Genomic DNA, 14,047 nt, shown 5'->3' on the forward strand with positions numbered 1-14,047 from the left:
CCAGCTGACTATGGAGTAGACAGGAGATATTGGCCTGTGGGTAGAAGAGGCTGTGCAGGCACTGCTTCGAACCAGCCATAGAAACAGCAACATCCTGAGCAATCTGCTCATAGGGATGCAGGAGAAGGGATATGACAGGGACCAGCAGCAACATATGTGAAAGCTGAGGAGCTGCAGCAGGCGTACCAGAAGGCCAGGGAGGCCATCAATTGATCCGGCCCCGAGCTGCAGACCTACTGCTTTTACGCAGAGCCACATGCCATACTCAGTGGAAATCACACCGCCACCTGCCACAGCACCCTGGATAGTTCCAAGGAGCCCAAGTCACCAGCCTCTGCTGCGAACAGCAGTGAGGAGGTGGTGAACAAGGAAGAGGAGGAATATGTTGGACAGGTGACCAGGGAATCCAGCTGTGCAGCGAGCCAGTACCTCTTTTTACTCCACTGCAGTCTAACCAGTCCTACCAGATAAGCATGGGTGAGCCAATGCAGGTGAAGGAACCTCAGGTGAGTGTGTCGTTTAATTTTAAATTACAGGGATGGCATCCCCAAAGTAGCAGGACACTCTTGAGTTATCATTAATTTACTCATTGTAGAAGAGGTAGTGTTACGGTCGAGAGAGAGTTGCTATCTGCTTTTCATTCCCCTCTAGAGTTAGGCGGGGTGTGGGGGAGGAGGGCTGCAGAGCAATTTGTTCACGGGGATGTTCGAATCCTCCTGAGCGATCTTGATTAAACTTTTATGGAAGTACTCTGTAATCCCCTGCTGAAGGTTTCTAGGGATGGCAGCCTTACTTCTTCCTCTGCAATAGAACACTTTCCCATGCTAGTCAGTAATAATTTCAGCAGGCACCATTGCAATACACAGCCCAGCAGCATATAGTCCTGGGCTGCTTTGTGACACCCACAGCAGCTGTTCTCTTTCTGCCTTTGTTACCCTCAGGAGTGAGATATCAGCTAAAATCACCACCGCCTTTTGAAAACAGTGTCAGTATTCAGTGGCATTGCCCTATACTTAAGTCCCTTCCTTTTCAGTTTAAACTGATTTTTACCGAAAATTTTCCAGGTTTTACAAAAAGTATTATTCATTTTTTTTTCTGATTTTTCACCCTACTTTTGTATCATTCAAATATATAAAAAATAACTTTTTATTAGGAAAATACAATACATTGCGTGAGATCTATGTATTACGATAATACATTAGTCTGTATGTAAAGCTGCCTGTTGAAGTAAGGCTATGTATTAGTCTAGAAGCTACACACAAGAAACAAACAAGTTCTGAAGTGCATGTGCATCTGAACATATTGATGAATCTCACCCCAGGTATGCATTTCAAGCTGTGAGCAGCTTTAAACCATAACTGTTTAAAGATTTGACACCGTAAAATGAGAAGAAAACGAAAATCTGTATCAGAATATATTTCACAACACAAGGAAGCATTCGAAAATTTAAAAACAAAAATAGGAGAAAAGGATGAAGTTGAGTGTATATGTTGCAAATGGTGTGGCCCAATTATTAAATGTAAATATTTATAGACTAATAGTTCTAAGTCTACAACAGTAAACTTTATTCAAATGAAAAGTTTTATTTGGGGATTAGAGATATATTGTTTTCTTAAACTCAGAAGTGGCATTGTGTTTTGAGTAGTGCTGTCAAGTGATTAAAAAAATTAATCGTGATTAATTGTGCGATTAAACAATAATAGAATAGCATTTAAATATTTTTGGATGTTTTCTACATTTTCAAATATCTTTATTTCAGTTACAACACAGAATGAAAAATGTACAGGGCTCACTTTATATTTATTTTTGATTACAATTATAAAATGCTGTAAAAAACCAAAAGAAATAGTATTTTTCAATTCCCCCATTACAAGTACTGTAGTGCAATCTCTTTATCATGAAAGTTGAACTTACAAATGTAGAATTATGTACAAAAAAGCCTGCATTCAAAAATAAAATGATCTAAAACTTTAGAGTCTACAAGCCCACTGTTATAGCCGGTATTGCAAGATATTTACATGCCGGATGTGCTAAAGATTCATATGTCCCTTCATGCTTCAACCACCATTCCAGAGGACATGCGTCCATGCTGATGACGGGTTCTGCTAGATAACGTTTCAAAGCAGTGTGGACTGATGCATGTTCATTTTCATCATCTGAGTCAGATGCCACCAGCAGAAGGTTGATTTTCTTTTTTGGTGGTTTGGGTTCTGTAGTTTCCGCATTGGAATGTTGCTCTTTTAAGACATCTGAAAGCATGCTCCATACCTTGTCTCTCTCAGATTTTGGAAGGCACTTCAGATTCGTAAACCTTGGGTCGAGTGCTGTATCTGTCCTTCGAAATCTCACTTTGGTACCTTCTTTGTGTTTTGTCAGATCTTCAGTGAAAGTGTTCTTAAAATGAACAGCATGTGCTGGGTCATCACCCAAGACTGCTATAACATGAAATATATGGCAGAATGTAGGTAAAACAGAGCAGGAGGCATACAATTCTCCGCCAAGAAGTTCAGTCACAAATTTAATTAAACGCATTATTTTTTTTAATAAGCGTCATCAGCATGGAAGCATGTCCTCTTATCGAAGCATGAAGGGACATACAAATGTTTAGCATATCTGGCACGTAAATACCTTGCAACGCCAGCTACAAGAGTGCCATGTGAATGCCTGTTCTCACTTTCAGGTGACATTGTAAATAAGAAGCAGGCAGCATGATTGCCCGTAAATATAAACAAACTTGTTTGTCTTAGCGGTTGGCTGAATTCGAGTGGATTTGTAGGCTCTAAAGTTTTACCCAGGTTTGTTTTTGAGTGCAGTTATGTAACAGAAGAAAAATCTACATTTGTAAATTGCATTTTCATGATCGAGATTGCACTACCGTACTTGTATGAGGTGGATAGAAAGCTGGCTAGATCGTCGGGCTCATTGGGTAGTGATCAATGGCTCCAGGTCTAGTTGGCAGCCGGTATCAAGCGGAGTGTCCCAAGGGTCGGTCTTGGGGCCAGTAGATATGCTGGAGGGTAGGGAGTAGGATACGGAGGGACCTAGACAAATTATAGGATTGAGCCAAAAGAAATCTAATGAGGTTCAACAAGGACAAGTGCAGAGTCCTGCATTTAGGACGGAAGAATCCCATGCACTGCTACAGACTAGGGACCGAGTGGCTAGGCAGCACTTCTGCAGAAAAGGGCCTAGGGGTTACAGTGGACGAGAAGCTGGATATGAGTCAACAGTGTGCCCTTGTTGCCAAGAAGGCTAACGGCATTTTGGGCTGTATAAGTAAGGGCATTGCCAGCAGATCGAGGGACGTGATCGTTCCCCTCTATTCGACATTGGTGAGGCCTCATCGGGAGTACTGTGTCCAGTTTTGGGCCCCACACTACAAGAAGGATGTGAAAAAATTGGAAAGAGTCCAGCGGAGGGTAACACAAATGATTAGGGGGCTGGAGAACATGATTTATGAGAAGAGGCTGAGGGAACTGGGATTATTTATTCTGCAGAAGAGAAGAATGAGGGGGGATTTGATAGTTGCTTTCAACTACCTGAAAGGGGGTTACAAAGAGGATTGGTCTAGACTGTTCTCAGTGGTAGTAGATGACAGAACAAGGAGTAATGGTCTCAAGTTGCAGTGGGGGAGATTTAGGTTGGATATTGGGAAAAACTTTTTCGCGAGGAGGGTGGTGAAGCACTGGAATGGGTTACCTAGGGAGGTGGTGGAATCTCCTTCCTTAGAGGTTTTTAAGGTCAGGCTTGACAAAGCCCTGGCTGGGATGATTTAGGTGGGGATTGGTCCTGCTTTGAGCAGGGGGTTGGACTAGATGATGATCTATAATTCTATGAATTGAAAAATACTATTTCTTCTGTTTATCATTTTTACAGTGCAAATATTTGTAATAAAAAATAATATAAAGTGACCACTATATACTTTATATTCTGGGTTGTAATTGAAGTCAATATATTAAAATGTGGAAAAACATCCAAAAATATTTAATACATTTCAATTGGGATTCTATTGTTTAACAGTGAGATTAAAATTGCAATTAATCACGATTAATTTTTTTGAGTTAATCGTGTGCGTTAACTGCGAGTCATTGACAACCCTAGTTTTGAGTTCTGTTTTGTTCTTCAGCAAACCACAGTGATGAATGAAATTGAAAGCATTAATCTATTGAATATTTCCCCCCGTCTTCCTGTCCGCCAAAATAAACCCCGATATTTACCTAGAAATTTTTTTTTTAACTGATTTTCACCTGCTTTTGTTGTTGTGGTAATAAACATTGATAAATTCTTGGGAAAAATAAAATAAAATAAAAACTGAAAATGAAGGGCCCAACCTATACTTTAAGAATCATGCAACTGAGCAATTCCTTCCCATTTTCCCCAACCCCCAGCGGGCCATACTAACTATGACTGGGGCTGGGGCTGGCACTGTGCACAGGCAACCCCAAGCAGAAGAGAGAATGTAGTTGGTGCTTAAAACTTTACCGGAGGAAGGGGACTGAGTTAAGCATTTTGAGTTTCACTTTCCATAGTGAGTACACTGACAATAGTACCTCTTTGTGTTTTATCTGCAGGTGCTGCCATTGCAGCCTTCACGGTCTCTCTCTGCACACCCACAGAATGCCCGAGCCAGATAAGGAGGAGAAAGACCAGGACTCGTGATCTCGTTCCAGGAGATCCTGCAAGCCAGTGCTGCAACGGACAGTGAGCACAGGGCCTGCAGGATGAACACTGGGGGGACAACCTGAAGGAGAGTGGAGAGGAGAAAGGACCAGGAAAAGGAGAGGGAGATGCATCAGGATATAATAGGGATTCTCAGGCAGCAAACACAGATACTGCAGACTTTTGTGGACTTGTGGGTTCAACAATCCCATGCTCACCTCCCTCTGCAGGCCATTGAGAACTCAATATCAGAACCTCCCATGCCCCCCTCACCCCAACATTCCATATAACATTAGGGGCTGCTGCACTACTGCTCCCCCACCCCCACCCCAGGGGACATTAAAGACAATCACAGCTTCACTTACACCGACCTGTGAAAGCCACGATTGCTGTAGGTGTAGCTGAGATGGACAAGAATGTTCTTTCCCCCTCATTAGTTCTGTTAATTTATTAGTTTTTTTTTAATTAAGTTTTTAATGTACCGTATATACTCATTCATAAGCCAATTTTTTTTTAGTAAAAAAGGGAAGTACCAGAGAAGGGGGTCGGCTTATGAACGGGTATAGAGAGGGAGAGGTGGGACACAGCCCCTCCCCCCAACAGAGGGAGCAAGGAGAGGCAGCACAGCCAGCAGAACCAGAAGGGAAGAGGCGGGGCCAGAGTCTTTCCGCTTCTGGCCACGCTGCTCTCTCCCCAGCCTCCTAAGCAGCTGCAGCTCCGGAGCTAGCAGGCTGCAGCCGTGCCGCTCGGCCACGCCTCCCAGAGCAGGTTGTGGCTGCGCCGCCCGGCCCACCTAAGCATGTCCGGCCCAGCCCGCCAGAGCAGGCTGTGGCCGCGCTGCCCAGCCTGCCGGAGCAGCTCCAGCCAGGCCAGAGACATCCTCCCCTGGCCCACCCCAGATAAGGTGGGAAGGAATGGGATGGGGAGAGTGTGGGGGTCCCGGGCTAGGAGTGGGGTTATGTGGGGGGTGGTCACAGGGGTTACTCCCCTGACCCCCAACTTCTTCCCCCTCCCCAAAATTTCCCCACCAGTTGCTGTCCCGGCCCGTCAGGGTAAGCAGCTGGCGTGCCGGGACACTTTGTTTACTTAGGTTTACCTCCGTGCTTGCAGCTGCTCAAGGTAAACAAACCATCTTGGGCCACCAGTGGCTTATCCTGATGGCCCAGGAGCCAAAGTTTGCTGACCCCTGAATTATAGGGTCGGCTTATGAACGGGTCATAAAAAATTTCCTTTTTTACTTACCCATCTTGGGGGGGGGGGGGGGGTCGGCTTATAAACGAACTGGCTTATGATCAACGAGTATATACGGTATGTGTTTTTAAATTACCCGAGGTTTGTTTTAGGTTTTATTTTCAATGATTTTGTTATAGAATAAAATTATTTGAAACATAATTCGTCTTTATTACTTCACAACATATGCTGGCTGGTGCTCAGCTGTTCTGAAAATGACCAATTACCTGTTTCTGCACAGTGTCATGCAACTCAAGATCATTCACAAACAAAATGAATAGGTGTGTTGACAATGTTATATGCCTACGTGTACAGCAATCAACACACAATTCATATCAGGCTGCAAAAAAGAGCATGGCCAGATAGAGCACACACCAACAACTTACGCTACTCTGGCTCGCTATTAAAATGGTCTTTCAAAGACTCCCTGAGCTGTGGCTACACATTGAGCTCTTCTAGTAGCCCTTGTATTTGGCTGTTCACATTCAGCAGAGAGCTGCTCCACCTCCACCTGGGTCGACACTTTCCCCCTTTGCTTCACAGATATTATGCAGAACACAGCAGGCAGCTATAACCATTGGGATATTTTTCTCACTGAGATCCAATCTTGTGAGTAAACAATGCCAGCGTCCCTTCAAATGACCAAAGCCACATTCAGCTGTCATTTTGCACTTGCTGAGCCAGTAGTAAAGCATTCCTTGGTGGTGTTGAGGTGGCTGGAACACTTCAGCATTGCCAATGGTAACCTGCTGGTCAGGAAGAAAAGTCCCTGCTTGCAGCTTTTGAACAGTCCTGTGTTCTTAAAGATGTGAGCATTGTGCATCTTCCCTGAGCAGCTCACATTGATGTCAGTGAAGCATTCCTTGGGATCCACCATCACTTGCATAACCATAGAAAAGTGGGCCCTTTCTGATCATGTCAAAAATAGGGATATGAATGTCATCTATTGATCCACCTCAGTTTGGGAACTCCATTGCTGCAAATCCATCTGCTATATTCTGCACATTGCTGAGAGTCACCGTCCTGTACAGTAGGAGATGATTAATGGCCCTGCACACTTGCGTGACAAAGGCCCCCCCACAGTGGATTTCCTGACTCCAAATTTATTCTGGACTGACCAGTAACAATCTGGCGTTGCAAGTTTCCACAGTGCTATCATCACTTACTTCTCCACTGTCAGTGCCGCTCTCATTTTGGTGTCCCTGCTCTGGAGGGCTGGGGCAAGCTTGGCACACCAATCTAGGAATGTAGATTGTCACCAATGCTCGTCATCCCAAACCTGCAGTATGATGCAAGCCCACCAGCTAGTGTCTGTTTCTTGGGCCCAGAAGTGGTGCACCACCATCTGCAGCTGCTCTGTGAATTCCACCCACAACTTTGAGTTGGTTCTCACGATGGTCTACAACAATCTGTCCTCCAAGGAATCGTCATGTTCCCTGTGGCTCTCCTTGAGACTCTGCAAATACTTACAGCATCGTGCACCCTGTGCTTGCAGCACTCATGACAGTGGTGCAGACCTGTGCAGGCTTCGTGCTTCTCTTGGAGCTTGGAGACAGCGAGGACAGTCATGCGGGATTGTGGGATTTTAAAAAAAGATGCAAAAATTATGGGATACGGATTACATTATGGGTTGGAGACAGTTGCAAACTGGGAAGCTGACCGTATACTCCCGGTCACCCCTGCACAATTAGTTTTGGCCCCATCATGCATTGCCAGAACTTCCCAAAAGACAGTGCTCTGGATGTTGGCAAATTGCATGCTGGGATACCCACCCATGGTGCACCACATTGCATCAGTAAAAGTGCTCCTGGTGAGTAGGAGCACTGCTGACACAAGGCACCAAGTATGCATGTGCACAAGTGATGTACTAACTGTGGCAGCTGTATGCTGCCATAACTTGAGTCGACATAAGTTTGTAACATAGACAAGGCTTTAGATTAGTCAGATGAATAAAAGTTTAGAATGTAATCTGCTCATCATAATGTGCTTATTTTCTTTTGCATTTGACTTTGTTTCTGGTCAGTTTCTGATGAGAACAGTTTGTTCTTTTCTGTTACAGCCATGCTGTTGGGTTTGTGTTTCCAGCACCTTCAGGGGAAGGTGTTTTTTTTTTTTTTTTTTTTTTTTAATTTAAATGAAAGTGTGTTTAGACTTTTCTTACTAGGTTTTGTTAAATCCTTTTTAATCTACTACTAAACTTTGGTTTTAAATTGAGTTTGACTATTTCCTCTAATCACTCAGAAGTCCATTGACTTACTTGATTCCAGTGTTCTTTTGGAACCACAACTTTTAGCAAATATATTTGTCTCAGTTCCTGAGTTAATTGTACCTCTGTCCCCCTTATGATCTCCATGAGGGCATCCTTCTTAGACTTGGGTCTGTAGTTCTTACCTTTCTTGGGCCAGAATCCCATGATCCTCTCCTTCTAGACTGGAGTTTAGGCTGCAAACTCTTGCAATTAACTCTGATCACCTCAGCAGATCTGACTTCAGTTCAGCATTTGCAGTTATTTTCTCCCAGGGGGCATTGACCAACCAGCTGTCATATATCAAAATACTGTTTGTTCAGAACAAAAGCATTTTAGAGAAAACATCTTAAAAACAAACAGATTATATGCATGCCTTGTTTACTAGATGACAATCCATCTTCCATATGGAGATTCTGGGAGATTTAAAGTGCTCCAGGTCTTTTCCACAGGGCCTGCCTTTTTTTGGTCACACTCTCATGTTAGTTCTTGGATCAAGTGTGAGTGAACAAGTCCTCTGGTCAGGGCTGATATTTTATGAAGGTTCAAGTCCGTTATCTGTTAAGACCAGGCCGTGTTAATCTGTGTGTTCTTTCCACCGGGGGGCGGGTGAAGCTTCATAATTCTTGTTACCTGTATTGATTCAGCATTAAGGTTTTGCATTAATTACCCCTTAGTGCTTTTAGTTCCTGTAGAAAGCATCCTTGAGCTCACTCATTGAACCAGGAATACAATTGGTGGCAAGCCCATAAAAGTACATATATCATTTATAAATTTAACATAATGTCTTTGGATATTCTAGGGTTCCATAGCATCTGTCACATCTCAATATAATAGTCTTGGAATATTCCATGTGCACCTGTCACAACTTGTTTCTGCACAGTGATTAGGTGATCATGGATGTCAGTGCTATTGCAGCCTAATGTGCTATTCTGAATGTAAGCTAGCCTTGGTTTCTGTACTGCTGATACTAACTTCAAGTCTTTTCCTCTAGTTATTTAAGCGCAGAAATGTTGCTACAGCCGAGGAAGAAGCAGAGGAGGAAGTGATGTCAGATGGAGGCTTTCATGAAGCTCAACTGAACAACATGGAGATGACTTCTGTAAGTGAGCATGATGCTTTCAGAATTTCTGCATGCATATTCTCTCTCTGTGTAAATAAAATGGTTGGTAGGTAGGTGGATAGTGGTAGATAGTGCCATAGGCAGGATTGGCACTAGTCCCAAAGAGTTTATATTCTAAAATGGACAGATACAACATACATGGTAATGGATCAGATTGTGCCAGAGAAACATGGTGGAAAGACTGGTTGGTTGGTTGGTTGGTTTTCCAAGAAAACTCTGGGTAAAATGTGCTGTCTGAAACAACTCTTTATGGATTTTGTTCTTGAGGCTGAGTGATGCAGAGAAACTTGCCAATATGTAGTAGTAGGAAGAAGGCCTGAAACTTAAGCCCTTCTATCAGAGGCCTGGGCTAAAGTAGCGTTCAAAACTTTGCTGCTATAAAGTTAAGTTGTGAGCAAGAAGTAGGCCCTGCTCACAAAATCTGGCAAGAATAGGGCTGATATTGCAGAAACACACATTCCTAAGAAGTGCTAGGCACAAAATACACATGCAAACACATTCCAGAAGGGTGGTACCAGAATACCCCATACCAAGAATGGTACAAACACTTTCCCCAAAGATAATAGGAACACACTGACTCCTCCTAAAGATAAGGTCAGGATGACAGTGTCATTGATAGAGATGTACAAGGTCATGGGTGGTAACGGACTATGTTAATAGATGTTAACTACGTCAGAGGGACAATATGTAATTTGTTTGTACTCATGAATAAAATGGAGTCTCAGAGGGAGTGTCTTTGGCCATTTTAGAGGGCAGTGGGAAGTCCTGCCACTGACTGAGCTGCGTCCATTCTTCCGGGCATACATATATTAGTGGTCCAGTACAGTCTTCAGGATACTAGTACCATGTTTTGTCGATAATAAACCTGCCTGGGTGCCTTCGTACCTTAACAGATCTTGTGGTCATTGGGTGGTTCGCTTGAGGTCTGCTGTGCCAACTGTCTCCGCAGAACTGGGACGGCACACAGGGACAGCACTCATGCAGCCAAACATCTAACCACATATGTGATTAAAAATTATGCTTTGTTTAGTTTGGTACAGAACCCACTAGTCGCTAATATCATTGTGAAATGTGTGTACACATACAATGTAAGGAGTTATGTATGTCTACTGAAAATATGCTTTAAAGTCTGTATCAAGGCAGAGTTGACAAACAGGTTTTCTGTCAGACAAAAGATGTTTATTCACCTGTCTCTGTCAGCATGTAAGTTAAGCATTGTAAGCTAACACAATGGAGAGTCATTTGCATATGAAGTCGTCAGGGGGTTGTGAAATCAACAGGGAGGCAGCATACTGGAAAATAAGCCACGGGGGTGTGTGGGGTGTTATCCTGATTCTGGGTACAGACAGTGAACTCTGAAGGATATATGGAGAATAAGGAAGATGCTCTCTCATCCCGCAGTAAGAAGTAATCGGGCAGTGCGATGTACATTCATGAAAATGGGATTACAACTAGCCTTGGTTAAAATGATGCAGAGGACATTTGGGGTGAGATAAATTTCTTAAGACAGAAGGTTAGCCTGTTCAGTTTAGTCTCTAGAAATCGTGTTATGATTTTGTTGTATATGTAACCTTTTGTTTTCATTATTCTTACTCACTATTTCTTGAATCTTTGATGATAAACTTGTTTTCACTATAAATATATGTAAGTGTCTGATATTAAACTAGGGGCTGATCCTGAGTTGAATCATACAAGCTGGTGTGTTCACTGGCCCCTTAGAAACGACAGACCTGGTTTTTCTGTGAATGTTCAATGGATAAGGGGCTGGACACAACAGGGAAATGCTTCAAAGGGGCTCAGGGACTGGGAGTACACCTACTGTTAACCTCAAAGGCAACGTAAGGGCTGGCATAGCCCAGAGGAGGGTGCTTGAGTGGCTCTCAGACTGGTAGTGTCGGGGAGCTGAAACACAGTTGAGCACAAGCAAGTCTTTCTCACGCTGGATACGGGGGGGTATTAAGGTGACTCAGTCTTGGAACCCCGAGAAGAGTCACTTCGATTTTCTAATTTTCACCAAAATCACTAGGGATCTGCCCATTGATGTTAAGAACGTTCTCTGACATTTTGGAATTCAGTGGTTGTAGTTTTCAAAAGTTATTGCATTACATACAGAGAAATACCATTGAAATGAGTGTGCAGATTTGCTTTGCTCTGCCAAAAACTCAACGGAGTAACCTGGATGGCTTAGTGGATCCCTAACGAGATAGAGACTCACATAGCTAGCTCTCCTAAAATTTATCCCAGGTCAGTAGTGATAGAAAGCTGTAACCATTTGTTTTAAAGCTTATGTGAAATGGACCTGGAGAAAAGCATGGGAGGGTGTTTCAGTCTAAATGGGACAGGTGCTAATTTTAAAAACTACAATTGCAAATATCTCAAATTAGCATCCATGAAAATCTCAGAGAGAGAGGGGACACTTGAAATTTAACTCCCCTCTTCTCCTAAATTACCTATCTTGCAAAATATAGACCAGTAATTCTTCACTAATGGAAGTGGAAGTGCAGAGAAAGCTCAGGTATTTTTATCTGTTTCATCTATAACCCTCCTAGAGTAGGATTTGATGACTCGGTGGTCAGAAGATCTGAGCCCTTTCTACACTACTCCTTCCACCAGTGGACCTGCATGTGTGCTGAACTGTGCATCCTTTTTTTCCTGCTGTAGACAAAGTCTCCAGGTCAAAGTTGAAGGACACTGGTCAGAGTAGTGTAGGAAAGCTAGCACTGCTGCTGTGATGTTCATGCTCAGGAATTCAGTCATCAGGGTTGTCTGTCTTTCACCAGAACTAAAACCATTTATACTTTTTTAAAATTACAGGTTGTGTGAATTGAGGTGCTACAAAAGTGGCTTGAAGCAAACATAATGGACAGGTCTAGACAATAACTTATCCTAGCCACAAACACCCATATATCAATAACTTTACTGTTTCAATCCTCATCTTCCTTCTCCTGATAAGATACTGCCAGTTATATGGTGGTTTTGTGATGTGGAAAATGTCTGCTAATTTTGCTCATATACCTTAAAACAAAATTTGGATTCTAGAGATGAAAGGTTCACAAATTAGCGCGCGACCATCTAAAGCCCTTTGAACGATCACACTAACAGTCAATAATATCACTTTTGTTGGCTAGCTTCTTACATAGTAATAAACTCAATAGCACAGTTTGGCAAATGTTATTTGTAATCTTTTCCCTCTGAATTCAATCCAAAATTTACTAGTTTGCTTTCCCTATGTAATCCCAGAGTGCCATCATCACCTCTGATATGATTGAGATGATTTTCTCCAATAACCCAGAGCAGCAGCTCTCAGCCACTCAGAAATTCCGGAAGCTACTTTCAAAAGGTGAGTACTGAAGCTACTTAGAGTTGTAATGTTGAGGTGGGGGGATATGTTTTATATTCCAGCTATTATAATAGAATCATAGAAGATTAGGGTTGGAAGAGACCTCACGAGTTCATCTAGTCCAACCCCCTGCTCAAAGCAGGACCAACCCCAACTAATGATCCCAGCCAGGGCTTTGTCAAGCTGGGCCTTAAAAACCTCTAAGGATGGAGATTCCACCATCCCCGTAGGGAACCCATTTCAGTGCTTCACCACCCTCCTAGTGAAATAGTTTTTCCTAATATCCAACCTAGACCTCCCCCACTGCAACTTGAGACCATTGCTCCTTTTCTGTCATCTGCCACCACTGAGAACAGCCTAGTTCCATTCTCTTTGGAACGCCCCCCCTTCAGGTAGTTGAATATTGCTGTCAAATCCCCCCTCACTCACTCTTCTAGTAACGGGGTAGTGAACTGTCTTTGTGACATGAAAGATATCTTAGCACCATACTCTTCAAACCCCTGCCAGTCTCACTACATATTCTAGCATCAGGGCAGTAATTCCTTCAGTGTGACAGGTTAAAGTATCTGTGGGTCTGACTGTTCCTGTCTTGGCTGCTGTCTCCTCTGGTTTGGACTCTATAATCCTCTCCCATCCTCCTTTTATTTCATTTGTTATGCAAATTTTTTATTACTTTAAAAGAGGGTTTTTTTTTGTTTTGTTTTTTAATTTCTAGTTCCTCCTTGTGTGGCTTGCTCTGTTTCCTGGCACTACTGTTATGGATCCTCACTGTAACCAGTGTTTTGTGCTTTTTGGACACTAACCCACTTCAGGGTCACAGACAGCTTCATAGCTACTGATACCTCCACTTGAGTGGCTTCCCACCTCTGGGACTGCAGAGTCCCACAGGAAGTTGGGCTTTAAATCTTGTGCCTCTTATAAGGCTAAAATATTGATCAGCTGGTATGCCTTTGACACTTGAATAGATCACTCCTTGAGGCGGAACTCCATCTGTGCAAGCTTTATCCTTTCAGCCAGAAGAAAAAGATATTCACTTCAAAGCACTCCTTAGTATACTTGCATTCCTCAGATCCAAATAGTTTAGATTATCATGGGTTTCTTATGCTTTGAGGCTTATGGTACCCTGGCTGAAGCAGAGGAATAGGGAGTATTGTCAAGAATGGATAGCCTTATCGTTCAACTTGTGGGTATGCCACAGGCTTTCTTGTGTAATTTATGGTCAGATCCCTCAATCTGCGTCTTGAGTCCCCATCTGTAAAATAGGGATAATACTTCCCTACCCTGTGAGGGTAGATCATTCATTTATTATTGTGGTAGCACCTAGAAACTCTGATTAGGCCATTAGACTAGGCACATGTGACAGAACAATCCCTGACCCAAAGAGTTTATAATCTAAGATAGAGAACAAGTGAATAAAACCAAGAAATGGAGTTGGGGAGGCAAGGTAAAA

At 43.0% G+C, this 14,047-nt stretch overlaps 1 protein-coding gene across 1 annotated transcript in view; it reads left to right on the plus strand.

The window, feature by feature from the left end:
• KPNA1 (karyopherin subunit alpha 1) overlaps positions 1-14,047 on the plus strand; it is a 146,184-nt gene that overhangs the window by 16,351 nt on the left and 115,786 nt on the right. The window contains exons 3-4 of the mRNA XM_065403407.1: positions 9,129-9,236; positions 12,498-12,597. Of these exons, the coding sequence (XP_065259479.1) occupies positions 9,129-9,236; positions 12,498-12,597 (208 nt within the window). The remainder of the gene's footprint in view (positions 1-9,128; positions 9,237-12,497; positions 12,598-14,047) is intronic.

Source organism: Emys orbicularis, chromosome 1 (genome assembly GCF_028017835.1).
Source record: "Emys orbicularis isolate rEmyOrb1 chromosome 1, rEmyOrb1.hap1, whole genome shotgun sequence".
NCBI lineage: Eukaryota > Metazoa > Chordata > Testudines > Emydidae > Emys > Emys orbicularis.